Source organism: Bacillus rossius, chromosome 11 (genome assembly GCF_032445375.1).
Source record: "Bacillus rossius redtenbacheri isolate Brsri chromosome 11, Brsri_v3, whole genome shotgun sequence".
Taxonomy (NCBI): Eukaryota; Metazoa; Arthropoda; class Insecta; order Phasmatodea; family Bacillidae; genus Bacillus; species Bacillus rossius.
In genome coordinates this window covers 40797256-40824305 of record NC_086338.1, presented here as the reverse complement: position 1 = coordinate 40824305, position 27050 = coordinate 40797256, and the positions used below count along the sequence as shown (strand labels likewise).

At 38.2% G+C, this 27050-nt stretch overlaps 1 protein-coding gene across 1 annotated transcript in view; it reads left to right on the top strand.

Moving 5' to 3' along the window:
- Positions 1–1320: 1320 nt before the first annotated feature.
- LOC134536453 (heart- and neural crest derivatives-expressed protein 1-like) overlaps positions 1321–27050 on the top strand; it is a 42873-nt gene continuing 17143 nt past the window's right edge. Inside the window, exons 1-2 of the mRNA XM_063376169.1 lie at positions 1321–1520; positions 16741–17126. Coding sequence (XP_063232239.1) covers positions 1334–1520; positions 16741–17126 — 573 coding nt within the window. The 5' untranslated portion in view covers positions 1321–1333. The remainder of the gene's footprint in view (positions 1521–16740; positions 17127–27050) is intronic.

Below are 27050 nucleotides of genomic sequence, written 5' to 3'. Positions count from 1 at the left end.
CGCAGGAAGGGGGCGTGGCCAGCGAGACCCAAGCCGCTGTCGGGTAGGGCTGGTTGGAAGTACTTGTATCACGGTGCTGCGTACCATAATTCAGCGCCATTATGGTACGTTTATTTACTTAGGTATATCTTTTCAACCGATTGATTTGTGAGCATCTATTAAAAATAAAAACGCTTTTTTTTTAGTTAATTGCTCGGATATCTCTTTGGCTTTTAAGATGGTCTCAACTGCGAAGTTCGTTTGACGTAACGCGTTGATAGTTTCGGGAACATAATATATTTCTCACGCCCATATCTTCGTTCTGAGACTTACAGTGCCACAGGAACGAGGGAAACTGCGAGAAATTAATTCATCCACAATCTTAACTACGATAGAAATCCACACAAATGAATAAGAAAATTTCCACAGTATTTTTGCAGCTATCGTCTGGATTGGCTCGGTCGACAAAAACGCCTGAAATCAGGTACAAGTCCTATGAGACGTTTAATACCATCAGTAAATTTAACCTGATGATGTAATATTTTGGTTGTATTATTATGGTGGAAGTAATTAATTACTTTCAATAGTTCAAAATTCCCAAATACTAAATTATTAAATAACCGATTAATTTCTAATTTTCGTAATTATTTGCTAAAAAAAATTTCTAAAATCAGCAAAAAGCTTTTTGATGCGGTTTGATATAATGGAATGTGTATGAATTCTTGTACCTATATTTGGTAAACCTATATCTTAAAGGAAAAAAAACCTGTCATTGAACCACGATGATTCGTTTGAAAAAAATGTTATGAAAAAACGATTAGCATTTCCCTGAAAACCTTCTCGTTGCATTTATTTTGTTTTATATACAAAACTATTAAGGATCTTTTTTTTTAAATATTAATTGCTGGTAAAAAAAAAAAAAGCAATTTCGGCCTGAACTTTTAGAACCAACTTTTAGTGTGTTCAAATTTCACTGTCGTAAGCTAGTCAACTTTCTTTGGGACCTGTGTTTAACTCTGCGCGACTAAAATTCACGCGACACTTAATATAATAATATATAGGTGTATATATATATTAATTTATTTATTTAAAAAAAATCTAATTGGGCATTGTCGGATGCGCACCATTATTCTGTGGCAACGTCCCATAATTTTCACGTCGTTGTACCGTTATTTCGTGACGGCGTACCATTTTACGGTGCCGTACCGTAATACGGTGCATCTCGCGCCGGGACGAGACGACGGGCGACCCTAGGCCATCTCCGGCGGGCGCTGCGGCCCCAGTGCGGCTGCGGGCGGCGGCTGTGGCGGGTCTTAACGAGAGAGTGTGAAGGTACTAGAGGGTCCAGGAGAGCATGAGCGTGGTGCAGGGCGACTTCGGCGCCATGGACGACAGTCCGCCGCCGCTGCATCACCACCTGATGCATCACCACGACTCCTTCTACCAGCACCATCACCACCACGCGGCCGCCTTCTACCACCACCACCACCACCACCAGGGGCTGCACCACCCCTTCGCGCACCCGCTGCACCAGCAGACAGGTACATTGCCGGTCGGTGGCACGCAGGGGCGCAACAACAGGCGGGGGAGGGGGGCAAGGATATTTTGCCCACCCCCTCCCCTCCTCTGAAACCTTGAAGTGGGGGAAAATGGGTGCAAAGAAAAATGCTGTGTAATCAATTTTTAGATAGTAAAAACTGCTTAAATAGCACCATTTTCCACCTTGAAAAACAATTTTTTTTTCCGGGGGAGGACCCCCGGACCCCCCCGCTTCAACAGGGGGAGAATCAACGATTCTTTATACAAAAAAAAAGGTATATTGTAACCCCCCCCCCCCCCCCACCTTTTGGAAATTTAGTTGTTGCGCCCCTGGGTGGCACGGTGGTTCGCGAGTAGTTGGATGCGACTGGTTCTGGGCTCGAGTCCCGGGTGGAGGATCCGGCAGAGACCGGGAAAATATTCGCCTCAAAGTCGTTGTAACAAATACTTAAATGATCTAAACACCCGTGGAAAATACATAAACTAGTAGCCTACTTGCAGTATCCAGAAACGTAAGGGATACAGCAGCACACACTTTGAAAGTTCTGGGGGGATTTTTTTTTATAGAAAATCTTCAATCTATTCTTTTACTGACACAAAAATACATAATTTTTCACCACTAGTTTTTTTTTTTATAGAATGTACGAATTATTTTACTGGGTACGAACCCAACTCTACACTGCTAATATATTTCAGCGCAAATTTACGAAAGAAAGAAAAAAAACACTAGTTACAGTTTCTATCGTCCAGGAATCTTCGTAAAATTAATTAACGTCGTCCTAATCATGAATCTTTGTAACTTTAATATTGTCAGTTTTTTAAGTTTTTGCATTAAATTCCTCGCAATTATTTTTTGAATGTCCTTTCAAAGTGTTATAACCGAGAAATTGTTCTATGAAATACAACTACCATTTTTAGGAAAAAACTTAACAATTATAAAAGGTTTATGAAAGTATTATATTCCATTACGCAGTTGCAAGTCAGCGTTTATCTTTCTTTAGTAATATCAAAATTTTCAGAGAAAATTAAAACCAAAGAATAAATATATAAAAATTTGTCACAAGTAGTAGTAAAGATGGAGTTTTCAAAATTTTTTTTCTCTCTCCTGTCAATTTTTATTCTGGGAGTTATAAGGTTGCAAATTAGCCCAGCGATAGGCTACATCTTATCAAATATGTACGTTGACAATAAATCTAACTTATTTAGAAGATGAACTCACAAGAATATTTTGGATTATTATTGTTACTAAAGAAATAAATATTCTTATTTATTCCTTTGCATGTTTATTTTGTTTACAACGGGACACACTTTTTTTTTTAATCTGACGCAGTTTTTACGAATATATAGCTATCTGGAATTACGAAGAACTGCTCGCGTATTCCAGGTTGTTTCTTCGTAAGAAAAGTCCGTAAATATGCTGTAAATTTAACAGCGTGAACATAACTCGGCGAGAAATTGTGGACACACGCCATTCCAGATTGCAAATCATCTGATTTAGTAAACTGACATATTTGTATGCGTGCATGTGCTTACATTTCAACTGAATTTAAGTTTGTAATTGTGTGTTCTGATTCAGCGCAACCTCAGAAACTTCTGTGTGTTCCATCCAGCTGTTGTGTGTTCATGCACAAGTTTGTAAGGTGGTGCGTCTCGTACCCACCACACTGCACAACAGTAAAATCACTTTCCGTTGTTTTCGAACGGATAGATGCATACCTTGTTTCATACAGTACACTGTAAAGGTTTGATTTTACAATTGGAATAGATAAATTGGCGAGAAAAAAAATACACGCCATCGCAGAACATTTGTCTGTTGAAATCTGAACGTCGATGACTAAAACTTTAACACAACCGAACGCCATTTGTACCTTATCGTAATGCCGTAACATGTTTCGTGACTTCTCGTAATGCCGTAAGAATGGAGCTTAGAAGTTAAAAGGGTTTTCTATTTTGTAGGTGTTAGTCTATCGAATGGGTGTCTGTTCTAAAACTGGATTCATCCTGGTTAGCAAATTTGTTATGAAAACCCGTAGATGCAGAAAGGCTTGTGCTAGAAGTTTGTTTTAGAGTTTGTAAGGAAGAATAGTAAAAATGAAATCATGAAGTGAGTAGGTACTGTTAAACAAAGATGTTAATAACACATCAGCAAGGAATTAGCGTTATACTACGTTAAAAAAAATTGGTAAAGGAAGGTAGTTCTTGGTTCTTAGTTTGACTTCAATTATTAACCAGGCAAATATCGTACACAGCACCATAAGTCCTTTTATTTCAATAGTGTTATACTTAATAATTATTTTGCTAAGAAGTCTATCTACTATAAAACGTTTCCAACGCTACCAATCACATACAATACAACCAAACTGACTTTTTTTTGTTGTAAATTTAAATCCGCTTTGTTAAGAATCACCTCCACCCAATGAGTGGGGTCATTCATTGCATTTTGACGTGAAAACGTCTGTTCACTAGTTACAGTGACGGTCGGTCGAACTTCCTTGTGTGACAAAATTCCGTCAGATTTTAATCGCTAATAACTACGAGAATACTAACGCTTCAACAATGGTCGAGCCCACAACGGATAGATCATTTGTCTTGTACGTGTTTGTCACGCAGTGTTTGTTTTGCCTGTGTCTTCATCGTACCAGTGTGGGCGCATGCGCGTAATCGTTACGAATTACTGTAGAGACCTGCAAAATTCGCGGATTCATTGACCTCTAGGATATACTACACAGTCCTTTAAATACTCGCGGAAATGACATCTGTTCATTGGCTACTGACACGTGAGACGTCTCAACTATAGGCTGTCCGTAATTCGGCACTTTCTTGGTTTAGTGTTTCCCATTGGCTCACAGTTCCGCGGATAAAATGTGGGCCAATCGCAGAAGCGGTACGAAGGTATAGTTGTTTTAATGCTAGCCTAACGCGAAATGAATCCGCGAATTTTGCATGTCTCTACGAATCAGCTTTGTGCAAAGTTATGAATTGAAGGTGGCGTGGACACGCTTTTAGCTGGGACATTGATTCGGGTTTCATTGTGAAGCGCTTGTGGAACAGTGCCGGAATATACATAAGTGAAAATCGTCATTAAATTGAAAAATTACAAAATATTTACATATGCCGTCTCATATGACTCGTAAATGTGCTCGGGATTGTGGAAAATGCAAGTCAGTGGAAAGTTCGCCTCGAAAGGAATCCATAAAGCCTAAAGTCCAGTGCCAAGCGAATGCGAGAGCTACCTCAACGTCGAAAATGAAATGGAAATAAATATATATATAATACCACTGTATGAACGAGATCGATAATAAAAGACAAATTAATGCGAAACACTTGCTTATAATTTTATCCGGATTTTTTCCCCAAAATATTTGTACGTTGTGGACCCGAACTGCGTTTCACTGGTTTTTGACAAATATGAGAGTTTTGTTTTCCTGAATTTTTATACAATTATTGTTGTTCAATCAGAAATTTTTATTTTGTGATGTTACTCTTTGTGTAGAAACTTCGCATGTGTGCTTTGCATAATTTTTTTTCTCCATATATATATGCATATATATACACACATATATATGCTGTATTATGCTATTTTCCACTCGTAAAAGACGAGGAGAATAATCAAGACTAAATTATTAGCCTAGCTTCAACGTGGTCACTGGCTAAAAGGTAATCTTCAGTGTTTCCTCAGCTGGGTGACACACATGAAATTGCTCCTACAGGACTCATCAAAAGTTTTAGACCGTCAGTATATTTCAGATGATAATTTTTTGATAATGAAGTTATGGTGGAAATTAATATTAATAACGCTTAAACTGCCCATAAAATACATAGTTAAATATTTAAGTGATAATTTCTAATTTAAGAAATGGTTTGTCAAATAAAACAAAACTTAGAATTTTAGAAAATATTTATTGCAGTGAATTTAGGTGTTTAAAAGTTGTTTGATAATAGAATTTTTTATAAATTTTTACATAGGCCCCTGCAAGAATAAACCCGGTACAAAAAAAAACTCTCGCGTGACAACTAAAAATTGTAATTTGTAAAAGAAATTGTTAGTTTTTTTTTGTTATAAATCTTTTTCCTAACTAGACGTCAACAGCTATTGAATACTAGTTTATAGAAGATTTTCTGCTAATGAAAAGCAATTTCTACCAGAACGTTAGAGCCAAATATATCAAATTTTGTAATAAACTTAAAACTCTTGGTATGCCATGTATATTCTCACTTCATAAATATATCCGCGACCAGTAAAAACCCAAAAATTCAAAATTTTGGACGTAGCCGAGCGTCAAACCGTTATGAAATTCAGTTTGACTGAATATTCCATGTAATTGTCGTGCTTGTTACACGCTACATTCACGTTATCGTTTCGTACTGCTTGAAAAAAAAAAAACTTACATTATTTCCCTGCGCAAATGTAGGTCTAGGTAATGGAATTTCTCAGGATTATGTCTACACAATAAACTCGTAGGTTATATCATAATGTTGTGTTAACTCTGCGTACGTTTATGTCCAAGCGTTAATAAACAGTAGGGTGTTATTACATAGTAAAGATATGTGTTCGCTAATAAAAAAAAATGTGTACTGTACGAATCGCGTAGGCATCTGTCCAATCGAAAACACAAAAAGAAAGTGATTTTACTGTCGCAATGTAAGCACACACACACGCATACAAATATATATACTATATATTTAGTATATATTTATATATACTATTTATATTTATATAAATATATAGTATATATATTTATATATAATATATAAATATATATTACTAAATCAGATGCTTTGCAATCTGGAATGGCGTGTGTCCATAATTTCTCGCCGAGTTATGTTCACGCTGTTAAAAATTACAGCATATTTACGGACTTTTCTTACGAAGAATCCACCTGGAATACGCGAGCAGTTCTTCGTAGTTCCAGGCAACTGGATATTTGTGGAAACTGCGTCGGTTTCCAGAAACACATTTCTGCGCTCCGTTGCAAACAGGGGGAACCCACCAAGGAAAAAAATAATAGAGCTTAATTCGGTAGCAATAACCACGGTTTGAAGGTTTTGTTAACAATCCAAAATAAATATTCTTGTCAGTTCATTTTCGAAGTAAGTAAATTCAGTGTCCAAAAATTTTATAGGATAACTACTTACATTATTATGAAAATACCTCGATAATTTGTAACCAGCGGTCTTCATGAACTTACAGTGAAATATTTTAGCAGTGTTTCGTACATGTTAAAATAATTTGTACTTTCTACAAAATAATTATTTGCAAACTAGTAAAAAAATATATATATATATTTATGTGACACTAAAAAGTACAGATTATTGAATATTTTCCAACAACTTCCCGCCGAACATTCAGATTGTGTGCTGTGTAGCCCAGCATTTCTGGGTACTGCAAGTTAACGTTTATATCTCTTTTATACTAGCTGAAGTACCCGGCGTTGCCCGGGCTAAACAAATCACAATATAAGGGACATCACTGCCGTGTTTCAAGTCTGTACGACATGCACTTGAAAAACGAGAAAATTTGATTTTAAAGTCCCATTGATTGCACAACATCGGTGCACCGGACCCATACATTTCCGGGAGCCTACATTGGGGATCACATAACTAGAGACCGGAAAAATTCGCGGATTCATTTCGCGGTAGGCTAGACTCCAAACTCTTTCGCCTTCATTCTGAGTCAGTGATTGGACCACCGTTTACCTGAAGGTCTCTAAGCCAGTGAAAAACCTTCAAAAAAAGAAGAATCAAATCACAAGCATCTCAGGTAACGCGTGTCACGAGTCATTATCCAATGAGCAGCTGCAATTTGTCCTAGTGCATAGAGGATCGTGGAGTCTATCCTAGAGGTCATTGAAACCGCGAATTGTTCCAGTCTCTACACATAACCCATTAGTAGAGACCTGCAAAATTCGCGTATTCATTTCGTGATATGCTACAATTCAAATAATTATGCCTTCGCGCTGCTTCTGCAATTGGTTCACTGTTAATCTGGAGTAATGAGGGCCAATTAGAGACCATTGCTCAAAGAAGTGTCGAATCACAGACACTCGGTCGAGATGACTCACAAGTCAGCAGCCAATGAACAGGTGTCATTTGCCCGAGTGCGTAGAGTGTAGTAGAGTCTATCATGGAGGTCATTGAATCCGCGAATTTTGCAGGTCTCTACCCATTAGTAAGATACTGCAAGCGTCACATTCTGGAGATAAAAAAATAATCATGCTGATCGCACTAGTATGTTGTCAGCACATTATATTGAACAAAAAATATATAATTTGTTAGAAGTCATATACAACCTTGGTGGGCCACCAACTAACTCGCCCGACGAAAGTAAACAAGTACGTCGCTCTCTCCTGACACAAACTAAAATAAACCTTAAAGTGAACAAAAATCATCAGCCGCGGCCTACTACATATTGAGACTGTAGCAGGTATACCTTTGATATTTATATCATAAACAGTTGATTGGAGTTACTCTCATCTTTTTTTAACTTCCCATTTACACGACGACGTATTCATATTAGAAAATTTCGGCCGTTTCTCTACACAGCCTGCCCCAATCCCCCCCCTTTTATTCCCTCCAAAATGTATAAACGTAAAACATAGTTTTCAATAAGCTCAGCGCAGATCCTATACAGTGACATCCGTTTGTTCAGAAATTTCGGGGTCCCTCAGCTAAAAGTGCTGCGGCCGTTAAAAAAAAAAAAAAAAAAAAGTGCGTCGTAATGAAATGGAATGTCAGCGCCCTCTTACACCACGTATGGCTGCAGTTGGAATGCGGTGCAGTCATCTACAAATGTACGTTCACAAAAAAAAGATGTGCGTGTCTCTTTGCGCGCGTTGTTATGAGCGTGGCGTAAGGAGATAAGCCTATTCGATCCAATGCGAGCTGTTTAAATTAATTGGCTGCAACGCGCTTTACATGTGAACAAATATACTTGAACATATATACACATATACACACATATATACATATATATGCATATACATATGCATATACGCATATCTACACAAATAATAATTCACTTGAACAATGAAACTAAGCACTCAGTATGTAATTCACTTGCATGATTAAACAAAACAATAAAGTAGCCTACACAATGTGTGACGAACGTGGTGACGAAGAACCTGCGAAGAGTCTTACAGTTGTCAGACAATACTTTCTTTATTCTCACACCCCCTCAACGCCATCGAGCGCCCCACTCCTGATACTCCCTCTCAACTCTCCGTCTCCTCGACTTGAGCCGGACTCACAAAGATCCGCCAATCACGCGACCGGCGGCCAATCAGCTGGCCCGGAAAATTCCAACCGTCCAACCGTCAAAACCTTGCCAAGCTCCAACTTCCGACGGACGGACAAATGATATTATAAGAAAGTGTTTTTTTTTTTGACGTGACAACGTCTAATAAATCGATGAACGCCGGCTGCACGCACGAAAAAGGATGTCTCGTTGTCCCGTTACGCACATTGTCCCGTTATGCTCATTGTACGCTTGCGCCGCATCTATCTCTCTTCCACTCGATTGGAACAACCATCGATTTGACTTTTTCGAGGCACATTAAACTTGAAACACTCCCATTCGTTTCCTACTTTTCCTATCATCTTCCTATCCTTAACAGAATAAAACATATTGGAATAAGTTAAATAGCAAACATGTATCAAAGTTATAGTTAAAATAATTTGTTCGTTAAAGTAATAAACATATTTGAATTAATGAGTGAAAATGAAAGTAAATTTATCAATTAAATTGTAGATTTCATTTCATTCCTTTCTATCCATACAAAATAGTGATAATTCAATAAAAATTATTAAATTTTATTCATAAAAGTATGCAATCATTTCATTAATGTTTTGTTATGACGTTGTCACGTTAAACTATCGTCCGTAAACCGACCATATTTGAAACATAAATTGACCGAGAACCAGTACCTAGTGTAATTAATAGCGTACGGTAGTTCGACTATACATTTAAATAAATATTATCTCTCAATAGTATAAAACAAAGTCGCTGAATGTTTCTCCACTGTCTTCTAAAACACGCAACGGATTTTGACACGATTTTCCGTTAAACGAGGAAGGTTTGTGTATATAATTTGTAATTTTGTACAAAATGTCTGAACTATGACAATGTTTTGTCAATAAAGTAGCGCCTCACCCTATGGCAACGAATGATTATTAAAAATAACACGATTTATTATTTTGTTTATTTATTTATTTACTCTCTAAATCGTTTTTTTTAAGTCGCTGCATATTTATTGTCCCTGTTGTACATAATCCGAGTATTGGCACTTTTTAGTACGTAGTTAAGTTGAGTTAATGATTGTTTCTCATTTGTTTGTTTATTTACGTAGTGAATGTTGATTATTTGGGGATTTTTATTTATTTTTTTTTAATTTTCCAATGATGAAACTTCATTTCTTTTAATTTTAAAGTTACGTCTTAATGAGGAAACCGAAGAATGAAAAGAAAATAGGTTTTCTAATTTCTGGGAAAATAATTATATGAGAAGAAATATATAAACATCTGTTGAACGTGAGTTACGTTTTAGTCTTGACCGAGATAGACGTATATCACAGAGAGCCAGAGAATCCTCGATTGAATGTGAAGTTCTTCTTAATCGTGGTAGATCTTAGAGGGCGATCGATTTGTGGACAAATAAATTGAATTCTGCAATGAATTACGATTCTCATGTTGAGTACAAGAATGATCCTGTCGTTTAAATAAGTACAATGAGTTTTGTCTGTGAATATTGCTCTGATTTTAAATGTAAGGATAAATCAAAAGGACTAGAGTCTAGAGACTAGAGAAGAGAAGATTTTTATTTGTGACATACTTATAACCATTTAAATAAATAATTAAACATTATACATTTTCGCTTAATATATTTAGTTAAAGTTATTTTTGATTGAAGTAATATTTTACATAAATATAGGCCTATACTTGTCTCATTCTCTTTATTAGTATATTTCACCCGTGCTTAGCCCGGGGGGGGCGGGGGGGGGGGGGGGGGTTGTTGACGCTAGTCAGAAATTAAAAAAATGGGTGCGTGTACTTATGTACGCGCGTTAAAATTATATTTACTTGGCGTAAAAAACTATTTTTTTTTTAATTTTGCATGCACATAATTAATAGAAATAAAATTATACAAGAACTAAAGTGATATTTTAAATACGGTTGTACAGTATAAATTCAATCAAAATAGTTTTAACTAAATACTCGTATTAATAGGTATTAAAATAAACATGTATAATTAATTACTTAATTTTGTAAAATAATCACGATATATTTTAATTCACAATTAAAATTAATGAATATGCTGGATACTAATTTATATATTAAAAAATAATTCAATAATTTATAATGTAAATTAATTAAACATTCGGGAAAATAACCTTACGTCGGTATATAAATACACTTGAAAAAGTTTATAACCAAAATTTATATTAATACGATTCACAATAAATAAATGTTTTTAATTATATGGTCCAGTATTTAATATCAATCACTAAAGTATGCCATTTGAAAGCACATATATAATTTTTATTTGTATGTAGCCGTTTTTTTCCTGTCAATTTTTGTTGCACGTTGCGCGCGCATAGTAAAAATTAATTCTAGTCTTTTTTTCATAATGCACCTAAGGAAGACGTAATAACCGTCAGTCCAAGTATTCTCTCAAATGATACGACGAATCAATAGAACGACGAATTATATAGAACGACGATCATGCATTCACATCCAGTTAGTTATGTTCATTAAAACATTCTAAAGAAAAAGTTCGAAAGCATAATATTTTTTTTAGTGTTCTTATAGCAGTTGATTTACAAGTAGATTTTAAAAAAAAATTGGTTGTCTGTAAAGTTGGTTTACGGACGATAGTTTAACGTGACAACGTCATAACAAAACATTGATGAAATGATTGATTGATCCAGAAGAAAAGGAAATATATTCGGTCTGAGACTTAGCCGCAATAGGTTTTGCAACCAAACCATTTAGGCATTAAAAATATTATATTCTTTGAGGAAGAAATTTTTTTAAATTTTTCTAACTTTTGTATGATAAAATCTACCTATGCATACTTTTATGAATAAAATTGAATCATTTTTATTGAATTATCACTATTTTGTATGGATACAAAGGAGTGAAATGAAATGTACAGTTTAATTAGTAAATTTACTTTTATTTGCATTAATTAATTCAAATATATTTATTACTTATGAAATGTTGCGTGCGCCGTATTTATTTTTAGAACTACAAAAAAAAAAAAATTCGCAGCTGCCGGGATTCGAACCTATCGATGCTGACCGCACGCCCACGAAGCCATACTTAAAAATAATAGTTTCAGATGTTATATACATATTTATAAAAATTTTGTTCACGGTAGGGGAATAATATTATTTCGTTTTTATAACACGATTTTATAACAAATACACATCCCAAATACACCAAACTTATTTATAATGTTTTACAATATTTTTTAAAACATTGTGCAAAAGATCCCGAGTGTAATTTGAATTATTATGTTTAACTGTAAAACACCATTGTAGGTTCAAAACGTATTTGAATATTCAACATTACTTTTAAATAACCGTACCGATAGCGCTGAAAATCGGTGGACGATCGTTAAATTACATAATATTAATAATTCAAACGACGAAAATATGATTGAAAAGTCAAATCGATGGTTGTTCCAAATGAGTGGAAGAGAGATTCCACGCATGCGTACAATGAGAATGAAGAGAGATGCCACGCATGCGTACAATGAGCAAACAGGACACATCCGTAGTGGGACATCCGTAGTGGGACACTTTTTCGTGCGTGCAGCCGGCGTTCATCGATTTATTAGACGTTGTCACGTCAAAATAATGCCAAAACCGTTTAGCTAAGATCAACAACAGTCTGAAATTAATAATAAACATTTACAAGTCAGTAGCCTATAACTTAAAAAAAAAAAAATCTTATTGATTTATAAGTGCTTAGCGAACATAATAGTCAAACTACTAAACCTTTACAAAAAAACATGTTATCAAAAATTTAAGCTTACAAGTCAGTTGGCAGCATCGAAGTAGAAAAAATCATTGTGACGGACGTGCGGAGTGACGGACTCGGCCGTCTAGTTCACGGATTAAAGGATGGCGGATGGACAAATAACGGACGGGCGCTAAGGATCCTTGAGTCTCCGCCATTTTACGCTACTGGTCTTAAATATTTTTAATTTCAAAACAAATTGTTCCTTTGGCTTTGTGCTAATATAAAATATCGTAATACAATACAGGAAACTCTGGCAAATTAGCATTGGCCATTTACTGCATTGCTTTCTAACTAACTATAAGTGCGACATTCGCCGGTTTTTCTAGCGCGGTATCGCCTCTAAGCGCAAGGCTATGTATGAACTGGCGCGCAGTTTTCTCGTCGTGATATTTGGGCGGTGACCGTAACATTGTAATAGCCGAGACATGAAGATATAAATATAGTTTAAAAAACTAAAGAAACATGCTTTTAAAGATTATCAAACTAAAAAGTAAAAAATAATTTTAAAATTAAATTTATGACAATAGTATATAAGCAATACTAGTATAAATGAGAAAAAAGCTTGAGGTGATTTGTGCCATATTTTTTGAATATTAAGCGCCCCATGCTTTTTTCTCATTTATACTAGTATTGCTTATATACTATTGTCATAAATTTAATTTTAAAATTTTTTTTACTTTTTAGTTTGATATTCTTTAAAAGCATGTTTTTTAAACTATATTTATTTTTAACTTTTTAGTTTGATATTCTTTAAAAGCATGTTTTTTTAGTTTTTTAAACTATATTTATGTATAATTATCATAGGGAAATGAGTTACCGACACTACCTATTACCATCTGAGATAACTATTTGGAGTTGCAACGTCACAAAGAAATGGTAAAGTCTCTACGAATCATTTGCAGTTAGATGTATGGATATAATATTAGAATTTACCGGGGGAAAAAAAAAAAAACATTTTTTTTCTCGGCGTGGCCGGGAGTAGAACCCACGATCGCTGAATCCGTCACAGAAGTCGCGCGCCTTAGACCGCTCGGCTAACGAATGTAATGATATGGGTGGGACATTTTACAGTGATGAGTCACTCACTCTTAGTCGAAAGAGTTACAGACGGACAGACAGAGTTACAGACGGACAGACAAACATACAGGTGAAGCTAATATAAAGCATGTAAAAAGGTGTATTGCGAGTCCCTTAAGTGCTTTGAAGAATCTGTACCGATTGTTTTATGCCTAAAAATTGCCCTGAAAAATAAACGCCTTTAAGCCGTTTAAATTTAACTTTTTTTTCTTTTCAAATCGGAATCGAAACTATTTTTTGTCCCTCAGCGAATCTTGAGTAGTTTTCAGATCACGTAGTTTTTTTTTTCCCTGAAGCTCTGCACACCGTATGTGTGCCCAGGTGCAGGGGCGTAGCCAGGGGGGGGGGGTTAGGGGTTTAACCCCCCTCCCCCTTAGCACCAAATCTTTAATTAATTTCTTATTCATCACTCAAACAAATTTCATATTAATATTAATAAAAATTTTACCATTACAATATTTAAATTTAAGAACCGAAAACTGATAAAATAGCACTATTTTACACCTTAAAATCCAAATTTTCCCGGGGAAGGACCCCCCGAACCCCCCGCTTTAATACGGGGGGGGGGGGGGGGGGCATGCTTCTTAACACCCCCCCCCCCCATACACAAATCCTGGCTACGCCACTGCCCAGGTGTACGGGGCTCTTAAAAACGTGGGTACACTCCACGCCGCCAGGTTCGCTGACATCACTTGTCTGGCGTATTTCTTACTTGTTTCCCCGAGTTGTCCCTATTACGATATCTGCGTACATCTCGGCAACGCAGTCCGCGCACCTCCTGAAGTATCATGTGCTCCTGGTACGAAGCGATGCACTGTCGCTGCGCCACCGTCGCTCGCGGATCGACCCAGCGGCGGGCTGGCTGGCTGGCTGGCTGGCTCTTTTACCAACCTCCCATCGCTTCATGTTCTCCGGATACAAAGCGGCGACTTCGCGGCTCGGCGACAGACGGCGAGCGAGCGGAGCGACTTCGCGTGTCGCGCTCGTCACAGTCTCTGTCTCATCCTTTTTCTCGCTTCTTTGACAACCTCTCTCGTGTTCATGTTCTCCTAATACACAGCAGCGATTTTTGCGGCTGTAGCGAGCGGGTTGGATCGACGGACGACGGACGCTCGCTGGTTGTTTGTGCGTGATTTCTTTCGACTCTACAAACTGGCGCGCATAGGGTAGGTACATTATACAACAACATTAATTACATGGCGAAGAAATTAAAATAGTGGTATAGCAAGTGAGAAAGTAAGCTCCTTGAGTGTTTTCAAAAAAATCTGTGCCGGATGGATGTTTTTGCAAATTATTATTCTGAAAACACGCGTTTTAGCCATTATTCACGGCTATCTTCGTAAATTTACGGACGTTGATTTAACTTACTTTGTACATGAATTCGAAACAAATGTCTTGGTATATTAACAAAACAATTATTGTCCACGTGTGTGGTAGTCGAAATACGTCACAGTTTCTACGAATACTAGGTAATTTTAAACTGCTCTTAGTTTATTTGAGTTAAAATTCTTCGTTAAAATGTCCGCCAATTGACTGTGATTACCTACCAACAGTGTTCACGTTTGTAAACAAAGATGGCCGGGTCAAGGGCGGGCGGATTCAGAACGATGGTCAGTCAGGTGAGGGCCAGATGAAATTTTCTAATACAATTTTAGTACATTTAGAATTGAAATATTTAGTACATTTTATTTGTGGTTCAAAAACGTCCGGCCATCTACAGAACTGCAGCAAAAAAAATACATATGGGTGCGTGTACTTATTTCTGTACGCACGTTAGAAGTTATATATGTATACTTACTTACTTGGCGTAATTAAAAAAACTAACTTTTAATTTTGCATGCAAATTATTAATCGAAATAAAACAATGGAAGAACTGGAGTTATATTATAAATACAGTCGTTAAAGTATAAATTCAGTAAAATTAATTTTTTTTAAATGGATGCTCCGTATTCAAATAAACATGAGTATAAAATTAGTTATTTAACTTAGTAAAATAAACGTGATAAATTCTATTTAATAGTAAATAAACAATACATATTTAATTATTTGTTAGTGATGAAATAATCTGTGATTCATAATGTAAATCAATTATACATACGGGAACATAACCTTACTTAAAAAAATACACTAAAATAATTTTTATAAATTAGTTTATATCACTGATATTCACAATAAACAAACTTTTTATTTAACGATATGAACCAATATAAAGTATAAGACTTAAAAGTATATATATATTTGATCCTGAGAAAGTTGTGGTTAAGGCGGCCTGGCCTGGTGACACGGCGGAAGGAGGTTTGTGCCCGAGGTGACACCAGGGGAAGCAGAGGGGGAGTGTGCCACCAGGGGAAGCAGGAGGAGGGAGGTGTGCCTGAGGTGACACCAGGGGAAGCAGGAGGAGGGAGGTGTGCCCGAGGTGACACCAGGGGAAGCAGGGGGAGTGTGGCACCAGGGGAAGCAGGGGAAGCAGGAGGGAGGTGTGCCCGAGGTGACACCAGGGGAATCAGGAGGGAGGTGTGCCCGAGGTGACACCAGGGGAAGCAGGGGGAGTGTGGCACCAGGGGAAGCAGGGGAAGCAGGAGGGAGGTGTGCCCGAGGTGACACCAGGGGAAGCAGGGGGAGTGTGGCACCAGGGGAAGCAGGGGAAGCAGGAGGGAGGTGTGCCCGAGGTGACACCAGGGGAAGCAGGGGGAGTGTGGCACCAGGGGAAGCAGGGGAATCAGGAGGGAGGTGTGCCCGAGGTGACACCAGGGGAATCAGGAGGGAGGTGTGCCCGAGGTGACACCAGGGGAAGCAGGGGGAGTGTGGCACCAGGGGAAGCAGGGGAAGCAGGAGGGAGGTGTGCCCGAGGTGACACCAGGGGAAGCAGGGGGAGTGTGGCACCAGGGGAAGCAGGGGAAGCAGGAGGGAGGTGTGCCCGAGGTGACACCAGGGGAAGCAGGAGGGAGGTGTGCCCGAGGTGACACCAGGGGAAGCAGGGGGAGTGTGGCACCAGGGGAAGCAGGGGAAGCAGGAGGGAGGTGTGCCCGAGGTGACACCAGGGGAATCAGGAGGGAGGTGTGCCCGAGGTGACACCAGGGGAAGCAGGGGAGTGACACGGCGGCAGACGGGGTGTGCCCGCAGGGGACGCGACCAGGACTCCGGGCCTGTGGCTGAGCCCGGCCAGCAGCGAGGGCTCGCCCTGCCCCGAGGACTCGGGCCCGCCCGTCGTGCGGGTCGTCAAGAGGCGCACCTGCGCCAACAAGAAGGAGCGCAAGCGCACGCAGAGCATCAACAACGCGTTCGCCGACCTGCGCGAGTGCATCCCCAACGTTCCCGCCGACACCAAGCTGTCCAAGATCAAGACCCTGCGGCTGGCCACCTCGTACATCGGCTACCTCATGGCCGTGCTGGACAGCGACGATCCGCGAGCCGCCGACCGCGGCTTCCGCGCCGAGCTGGGGGCGGCCGGGGGCGGCGGCCGGGGGCGGCCCGACGACCGGCTCTGCGCCGCCGACGGCGACCCCTCGGTGAGTCCTCTCACTCTCACTCTCTCCTCACCCGCCTTTCCCGTAACTCCATGTGAGCTTTCGGTAGGGACAAGAAAAATTCGCGGGTTCAATGACCTCTAGGATAACCTCCATTATCCTCTGCATTTCTCAAGTAAACACGCGTGTTCATTGGGTACTAAATTGTGAGGCGTCTCCACTGGGTAGCTTGTGATTCGACGCTTCTTTGGTCGATGGTCTCTCATTGGCCCAGAGAGCTCCAGTTAAACTGCGAGCCAATAGCAGAAACAGCAGAATCGTACACATGTTTGAATTTCATACCTATCGCGAAATGAATCCACGAATTTTTCCGGTCTTTGTCTATAGGATGAAACTTCATAGTTCTGCGTACACTCGGTCAGATGTCACCCTCTCGTTGGCTGCTGTCTTGCGGAGGTGTGCCAACGTAGCGGCCTGTGATTCGATACATAGCTTCGGTTGAGTGTTTCCTCACTGGCCCGGAGTCGTCCAGGTGAGTTGTGAGCCGATAGCAGAGGCAGCACTGAGGTATAACTATTTGAATTTCAGGCTGTCGTGAAATGAATCCTGCGAATTTTTCCGGTCTCTAGCTTTCGGACATACGCCTTTGCTAGAGCCACGCGAATTTTCGCGCATTAATTTAGTCGCCAGCTAGAATGCAAACCTCCACACTGTCGCACTGTGTTCATGATCGGACCGCAGTTATCTGGACACGCCCCTCTTACGACCGCGAGCCAACGATGTCCAGCTAGGAGAGAATACAGCGAATCAGCTAGTGCCAATTAACAAGTATAAAACTGTTCTCACTAAGAAATCAACCAATGGGAAAGTAAACATGGGTCGAGCACACCTATAACTTTGAATTCTATCCTGAGGCCAGAGGAATCCGCGAAATTTCCGGGACTCTAGCCATTGCTAGAGACCTGCAAAATTCGCGGATTCAATGACCTCCAGGATAGACTCTACTACACTCTACACACTCGGGCAAATGCCACCTGTTCATTGGCTGCTGACTTGTGAGTCGTCTCGACTGAGTGTCTGTGATTCGACACTTCTATGAGTGAGGGTCTCTAATTGGCCCTCATTAATCCAGATTAACAGTGAACCAGTGGTAGAAGCAGCGCTAATGTATAATTATTTGAATTGTAGCATATCACGAAATGAATCCGCGAATTTTGCAGGTCTCTAACCATTGCTAAGCACATGTATGTCTGTCTGTAGAAGAAAACTACAAAAAAAAACCAATAGACCAAAACACAAATTAAGCAAAAAATTGCTGTTGTCAACAGGATATAAACACCACATAACATTCCATAACAGGAATATGCTCAACAAACAAAGAAAAATGGACTAAGAGAACGAAAAAAAACCCACAAATGATGACAGCACAAAAATATTGAACCCAGAATTAAAAAAAAAAAAAATCAGCACAACAGTTGAAACGAGACAAAAACACGACAAAACGAAAAGACGAAAAAACAAACACAATAGTTTTCCCAAACAGAAAAGAACGAAAAAAAAAAAAACACAAATGATGACAGCACAAAAATATTAAACCCAAAAAAAGTCAGCACAACAGTTGAAACGAGACAAAAACACGACAAAACAAAAAGACGAAACAAACACAATAGTTTTCCAAAACAGGGTATTTTGGGTTTTTTGTAGTTTTCTTCTACAGACATACATGTGCTTAGCAATGGCGTATGTCCAAAAGCTTACATCAAGTCATGCACTCCCATTGCACAAATCTTTCAAAGATAACGCCTTTCCCGTGCTAATACTCAAGTGTTTCCAACGAGAACCTTTCCATTCAAGCAAAAATTGGCTATTAAATAATTATGCATATTAAATGTGCGCAGTTGACACTTGGAAGCTATTACAACACCATGAATAAACGCCCCGCGTAAATCCGAACCCAGTATTACCGCGAACACTTTTTTTTTGTAGTGATACGGAAGTTTTCACGTAAAAGTACAGAAATTCATGAACATCTGTAATTTCACGTGAACGTTTATTTATTTAAAGTTGCGAGATGTCTATCAACAGCTGAGGGACATGCAATAGTAAAAAAAATAACAAACTTTCACACAGGAATGGAAAAAAAAGGATGAAAAAAACAACATAGACAAGGACAAAATGGGCTTACAATATGAAGAGTTTAAGCATATATTGAGAGATAAGTGAATAATTAGGACAATTGAAAAAAAATTCATTGTTACAATATTATATACCACAAATATGTAATAGGATATAGAAATATAATATAAAATATGATATAAAAATAAAATACATTGGGGTTGTATTAACATTTAAGAATTTATAAGAACAGATTAGAGACTAAGGTAGACTAATATAAGTCTCTTACAGTGCGAAAACTAGCTTATTTTTCTACTACTGGGATAACCCTATTGATTCTGTTAAAATGATTTATATATGATTCTATATAAATTATTCTATATAGAACATCATTAGTGTTATTCATAGTACATAATAAAGGATGAGAGCGTCTATTGAAAGTTGGAACTTTGAAGCCAATATTTTCAATCAAGTAGTTGGAAACGAATTTAAGATTTAAGCAGTCACAATTTTGCGTCTAAAATTTTCCTTCTAACTCCTAAAGAGCCGAATATAGTATGTAGATCTAAATTGTGGTTTTGTAAATTTTTATTTATTGTATTAATTAATTGTGATTGCAAATATTTAATTCTGAAACTATTAGAATTACTTAAATTGTTCCAGATGATGGAATTATATTCTAATTTTGAACTCACTAAGGAAATATAAAGACATATAAACTGAGTCAGTATTAGAAGAAAAATAAGTAATCTATTTAATCAGTGCAAGTGTACTATTGGCATTGGCTGTAAAATATTCAATGTGGTGATTAAAAATTGGAGTTAAGGGTTCGATCGAAATCTTTGACAAATTGGTTTTTGGTAGTGTTTAATTTTCTAGTTCATAAATAAAACTAATGGAGTGGAGTTTTCTGGTAAAAGTTATAATAGTAGTTTCCCCATAGTTGAGATTAACTAGATTTAATTTACTCCAACCAGCAATAGCATTTATGTCGTTTTGAAACAAAACGTAATCTTGAAAAGAGTTAAATTTTCTATAATTTTTTAAGTATTCAGCACATAGATACATATGGGCATGTTTTAATAGCTACCTTTAGAATATTATCAATAAAACTGTTAAAGAATATGGGCGATAAAGTACCACCTTTTTGAACACCAAAACTTGCTACTTGTAGGTCAGACTTAATATTGTTTATTGATACATAAGAAGTTCGATCATTCAGGTAACTATAAAACCAATTTTAGAATTTATCTGTTAACCCTACTGTTGATAGTTTTTCAAGAAGTTATAATATGATTGATCGTGTCAAATGCTTTTGCAAGATCCAAATAACGAGAGTCAGCCTGACCTCTAGGTACTACTTCTGCGAAAATTGGGTTCAGAATAGAAAGAAGGTTAGTTGTGGGTCCGTAAGTCAGTGTGTTAGGTGTCAATAATGATGTAAGGTTTTTTTTTAATGCATGGGTTAAAATGTATTTATTTTTTCCCGCGAAAATGTATCTTCCCCTCTTCTCAGCCAAATTACTCCTAATTCCTGTATCAACCTATGCATAACTTCTAAGGTTTCCTTAACACTCTATTAACATTTTTGACTTTTGGAATTTTTGGCCAGGGTGAACCCTACCTAAAATTAAAAATATCTCGAAACTCAACCGGGTCCCCAATGAAGCCCGGAGATTTACCCCACTCCACCACTTTTTTTTTTTTTTTTTTTCTCTCACCAATACCCCCGGGACTGTCCTCCGAAGCGTTCGGCAATAATCAGTTACGTTCAGGGTGTCTGATCAGGGCTCAATGAAAAGTTGGCTTCCCCCCAACTGTCTTTAGTTGGGCGGGGAGAGGGTAATTTGCGGGTCGGATTATGGGAGGAGGGGAGGGTGGTGGTGAGAGTTCCCAGACGCATCCGGCGGATGACTTACCGCGCATTAAAATATTCCGCGATAAGCGCAAACAAACAGCAGCGCTGCCCACTGTTTGGTGGGGGGTTAGAAGAGGGGGGGATGTTTGTTCTTCGGCAGCTCCCCGATATAGCCGCGGTGGAGTCTCGAGTGGCGGGATTAGCCGGCCAGGGGCGCCCACGGGTGCGGTTTGAAAAAAAAAAGAAAGAAAGAAAGGGGGGGGGGGCAGACACAAAGGATCCCTTCGGAAAACCAGTAGCCCAGAAATACATTGTAACTTAACATGGCTACGGCTATTTTTTTGCAAATCTGAAACACGTTTTTTTTTCCGAGATAATACCGAGTATTTCTTAACGAAAATGGGCGAATAATTTTATATTTTAATCGATGTTTTTTTTATTCAAATTTAAACTAATAAAAAACCACGGAAAGATATTAAAATATTCAACAATTTTAATTAATTTTGTTTTATCATGCTTGTTAATGTGCGCGGTTGTTATTGGAAAGCTATTCAAGGAACGGTTCACAAATGACTAACTGTCGGAGGTGACCGGGAAAACACAAAGCATAAATGCCTGGGTGAGAATCAGAATCCAGTATACACTGCGTTGTTTTCATGTAAATGTACAAGTTTACAAATATCTGTAATTTTACACCAATATTTCTGTTCCATTTACAAAGACGCGAGTTTGTATTCAGCAGTTCTTTAGGTCAGCGACAGTTGTGTTTGTATAATAATTATATTTCGTAAGGGCATAGCCTGAGATAACGGATTGTCGCGAAAATTTGCTTTTATATATATATATATATATATATATATATATATATATATATATATATATATATATATAGTATAAGTTCTCCTATGCTGTTGCAAGATAGCTCAAAATTTAAAACAAAAATTTTGCTAGCACAACATTTTCTTGTTGCAGTTAATCATAAACCACTTCTGATAATATTAAATTTGTCAACTCTCAGGAAACCAAATTTTAGCATTTAGGAGGCCTATATTTTTGGCTCGACTTACAATGGATCACTTTGCAACTGTTGAAGCTATGCCCAAATAGCATTTAAATTCTTGTTAATTCATATATATGGATTCCTCTTACCACTTCTGTACAAAAAATTATATATGTATATAAAATCTCCCCTGAGATGTGTATGCTTATAAACTAGCATTTCAAAAAGTCAACCACTCACCACATTTTTATTTTTTAAAAAAATGGCATGAGATGAAAGCAAGAAGGAATTTAATCAATTTAAAAATAAAAAAACAATCTTCTCGTCTTTGTGCAGTCTTTTGGTAAATTTTGTCCTTCATACATCCCCATGCTCAATTAACTGTTCATTGTACGGCTGATATATATTTTTTTCAATATTTGGAAATGAATTCCATGTTTATGTGGGATATTTCACTCTAAATTATGTAAGGGATACTGTATGTTATGTTTATCTCAGCGTGCGACGGCGGACTGCACTTCAAAGAAGTATACCGTCCGCGAGGTTGCGAAAAGATGGTTGATAGGGTCGTCTTTCGTCGCATTTGAGGCTAGATGCCCCGGACCATAGTGGGAGGAAGGTGTAAACAAACAGTCGACTGCGTTTTTCGTAAACAGGCCAGGGTGAATGAACCGGCATAGAAAAAAAAAGCGGAGTGGTGTATGGGGAGGGGGAGAACGTAGTAGATGTTTAATACGACGTAGAAAATGTGTGTGTGAGAGAGAAAGAGAAAGAGAGAGAGAGAGTGTGTGTGTTCTGCAGCGCTATCATCGTCGTATCAGACCCCGCCTAGTCAGAGGTGTACCTATTTGTGTTAGTGAAGGTTGGTCGTTGGCTGATTGGCTGGAGACCACAAAAAAAAAGTGTAAGTGAAGGCGGGGTGATAAGTGCGACGCTCGCTGGAGCTTCTAGCGCGGTGTCGCCTTTAAGCGCAAGGCTTTGCATCGAATCGCAGTCTTCTCGTCATGCATTGGACAACCATGACCATGAGTAGAGACCCGGAAAATTCGCGGGTTCAATGACATCCAGGATAGACTCCAATATCCTCTACACACTCGGGCAAATGCCAACTGTTCATTGGCTGCTGACTGGTGAGTCGTCTCGACTGGGTGGCCTGTGATTTGACACTTCTATGAGTGAGGGTCTCTAATTGGCCCCAGTCCTCCAGATTAACAGTGAACCAATGACAGAAGCAGCACTAAGGTATAATTATTTTAATTTTAGCATAACACGAAATGAACCCGCGAATTTTCCGGGTCTCTAACCATGAGGTTTGAGAAGCAGCCATAACACTACATAGCGAATAATGAAAGATGAAGTTGTAATGAAAGTCCCTTGAGTGCTTGCTTTCCAAAAATCTGTACCGGGCGTTCCATGACTAAAAGTCATTCTGAAGACACGCAGTGTAGACATTTCCACCCTTCCAAAAAATTCAGTTTAAAAAACGGAATACGGTATATGGTTTTCGTAAACAGACACCACTATGGTATATCTCGTGCAGTTTTCAAGTCACGTGGTTTCTTCTGAATCTCTGCACATTGTGTGTGTGCCCGGGTAGGCAGGGGCCTTAAATATTTTTCACCTCGAATTCCAGAAGAAGTGACCGCTGAGTTTACTAAATTGTTAGCATGAACTCAACGAGAAACATCTTGGAGTGCTTACAAAACCCATCAAACATTTATAACGGCTAAACCGAAAACATTTATTCTTCTTCCACGCGAATGTTCTACTCTTGTCTACGACGAGATCCAAAAACCCTCAAGTCGGAATACCGCATGGGTCCTTCGAAGATAGGTTATTTCAAACCACAAAGAACCGTTCGTTGGCCACGTTTGCATGATTACACGATAACTGGTTGAAGCTTGCTTTTTGACGTGACAACGTTTAATAAATCGATGAACGCCGGCTGGACGCACGAAAAAGTGTCCCGTTACGCACATTGTTCCGTTACGCTGTGTTCCGTTACGCTGTCGGCGAGTGCAGTAATAATAGGTTATGTTACAATTGACTAAAAAATTATGGTGATTCATATAGTTGATGATAGATATTTGATTACAGTTTATTTATATGAAAACTTGTTCATAATTATATTTAAACTGTATAGCTAAACGCCAGTTTTTAAAATTAATTACAAGTCATCTACACGTGAACTGTTTCGTCTACTGTTTATAAAGTGAAGTGAAAAGTTAATGTGGTTTTCATTGCTTATTACAACAACAATTTCGGCAATAAAGGTTAATTATTCTTGCATTTTAAAAATCTGATTACTAGTATAATTTCAAGTATTTATTCTTTCATTATTAAAATAAAAATGATTCAATTTTATTCATAAAAGTATGCAATAATTTCATCAATGTTTTATTATGACGTTGTCACGTTAAACTATCGTCCGTAAACCGACTTTACAGACAACCAATTTTTTTCTTTTTCTTTTTTTTATAACTCACGGTCTGTGCCATGTTGGTCAGTTGCACAAAACAATTTGATAAAGTGCCGTGTGTTTTCGTTGTGAAAACAGTTTAAAATGACTTTATTTTATTGAAATGACTTTGTTTAGCGACGAAGATTCTAATTTCTACTTACTGACCACCAACAGGCGTAGTCAAGCACCATTTACGCAATGTTTTGGGCGTTGTGTTGTGGCGATAGTGAAATAAAAATATATATATGAACGAGTATTTCAGTACTCGCTAGAGACGTGTTAACACCTAACCTCGGTAATGAGCAAATTAATGAGTTCTCATGTAGCAAATCTACTTGTAGTACGAAAATAGGACACGAAATATATCGTCGCATTCTTTAAAATAATGCCGAACGTGGTAAACATAAACGCAAAAATGTGTTTTCTACTAAATTTCTGGACGCGAATCAAACGTAGTTTCCTCACCCGCCACTAGAATTCACTGCCGGAGCAGCTACGTCGACTATCGAATCATTCAATTTGTAACAGCGATGAAACTAAACAAGTATTATGGACAGCACCACGACGATAGAACTGACTAGGACAGACAGACAGACAGACAAACAAACAGTGTCTGATGACGGGAATAGATGTCAGTTCCAGAAACGTCGCAAACCGTTGTCCTAGAAACCTTCTGTGTTCATCAGTTCTATCGTCATTGTGTTATCCATAGTACTTGTTTAGTTTCATCGCTGTTTCCGCTTGTCCAACATCAGCTGATTCAGTCTTGTTTTCTCTGAATTTTTAATCTTAATATTTTTTTATTTGATTTTCGGAATCTTTGCATGACAAACAGTAAGAAAGATGGTTGTCTGTAAAGTCGGTTTAAGGACGATAGTTTAACGTGACAATGTCATATCAAAACATTGATAAAATGATTGTATACTTTTATGAATAAAATTGAATCATTTTTATTCAATTATCACTATTTTGTATGGATACAAAGAAGGAGTGAAATGAAATCTACAATTTAATTGATAAATTTACTTTCATTTGCACTCATTAATTCAAATATGTTTATTACTTTAACGAACATATTATTTTAACTATAACTTTTTTACACGTTTGCTATTTAACTTCTTCCAATCTGTGTTATTCTGTTAAGGATAGGACGATGATAGGAAAAGTAGGAAACGAATGGGAGTGTTTCAAGCTTAATGTGCCTCGAAAAAGTCAAATCGATGGTTGTTCCAATCGAGTGGAAGAGAGCTAGATGCGGCGCAAGCGTACAATGAGCGTAACGGGACAATGTGCGTTACGGGACACATTTTCGTGCGTGCAGCCGGCGTTCATCGATTTATTAGACGTTGTCACGTCAAAAACTTCAATGATACATGTCCAAAAAAAAACTGCATTAAATTAAAATCCCCCATTGCATTAATAATTTAAATAACTACGTCACAGACTGCCGTATCTTGTTTCGAGGTGCAGTCTTCGTTGAAAAGTGAGTAAACTTACTGTAGTTTTTTTTTTTTTTGACAGCGTGGAGCGAGCTGAGGCGCGCTGAGTGCTTGGCGCGTGTCAGATCGCAGTGAGTTGCGGGCTGGATGGTAGAATTAGGACGGGAGGGGGAGGGGGGAGGGGAAGGAGGCGTGTTCCCGTGACGAAGACCAGACGCCGACGTCATCGCTGGCGAGAGATGCCACCTCGCGGTACCGAGAGGCCGCGAGTCCCCCCCTCCTCTTTCACCGTCGCGCTGTCGAGTTTTCGTCTCCAACTACAGTAGAACCTCACATATCCGACCATGACGGGACCGGGCCATGGTCGGAACGGCCAAAAGGTCGGATATCCGTAGGAGCAAAAAAAAAAAACGCCTTTCCCAGCTATACAGTTTGTACAGTAATACAACTTTATTTGTAAAAATGTTGCTGTATACATTTCGAACATTTACTGTTGTTAAATTATAGATGATAAGATGAATACAATGTAAGCAAACCTTATTTAAAGAATTCAGTAATGTATTTTTGTTTCAGTTTTGCCAAACTTGATTTTGCGGAAGTGTCCCTCCACTTTTTTTGCCCATAATACGTTACGTTACGTTAAAAACATAGAACAGTACAAGATTATAGTACGAGCACATTCTACACCAACAATCACGTCTGACCTTACAGTTTGCGTCACTTTTTCAAGTCTGAACAGGCTCGCCAACCACGGAGACTAGGTCGGATATCCGGAGGAGTCGGTTGTGGGAAGGTCGGATATGAGGGGTTCTACTGTATGTCTGACTACAAAGTTGGACGAAATATGGCTTCCAATTCCCTCCGTCAAAAAAAAGAAACAAACATTTGACAGATAACCTCATATACACATTTTTTTGTTTTTTGTTTTACATCTATAGGCCATATTCCTGTTATGGAATTTTATGTGATGTTTATATCCTGTTGACAACAGCAATTTTTTGCTTAATTTGTGTTGTTTTTTTTTTGTCTTTTGGGTATTTTTTTTAGTTTTCTTCAACAGAAAAAGTGCTTGGAAATGGCGTATGTCCAAAAG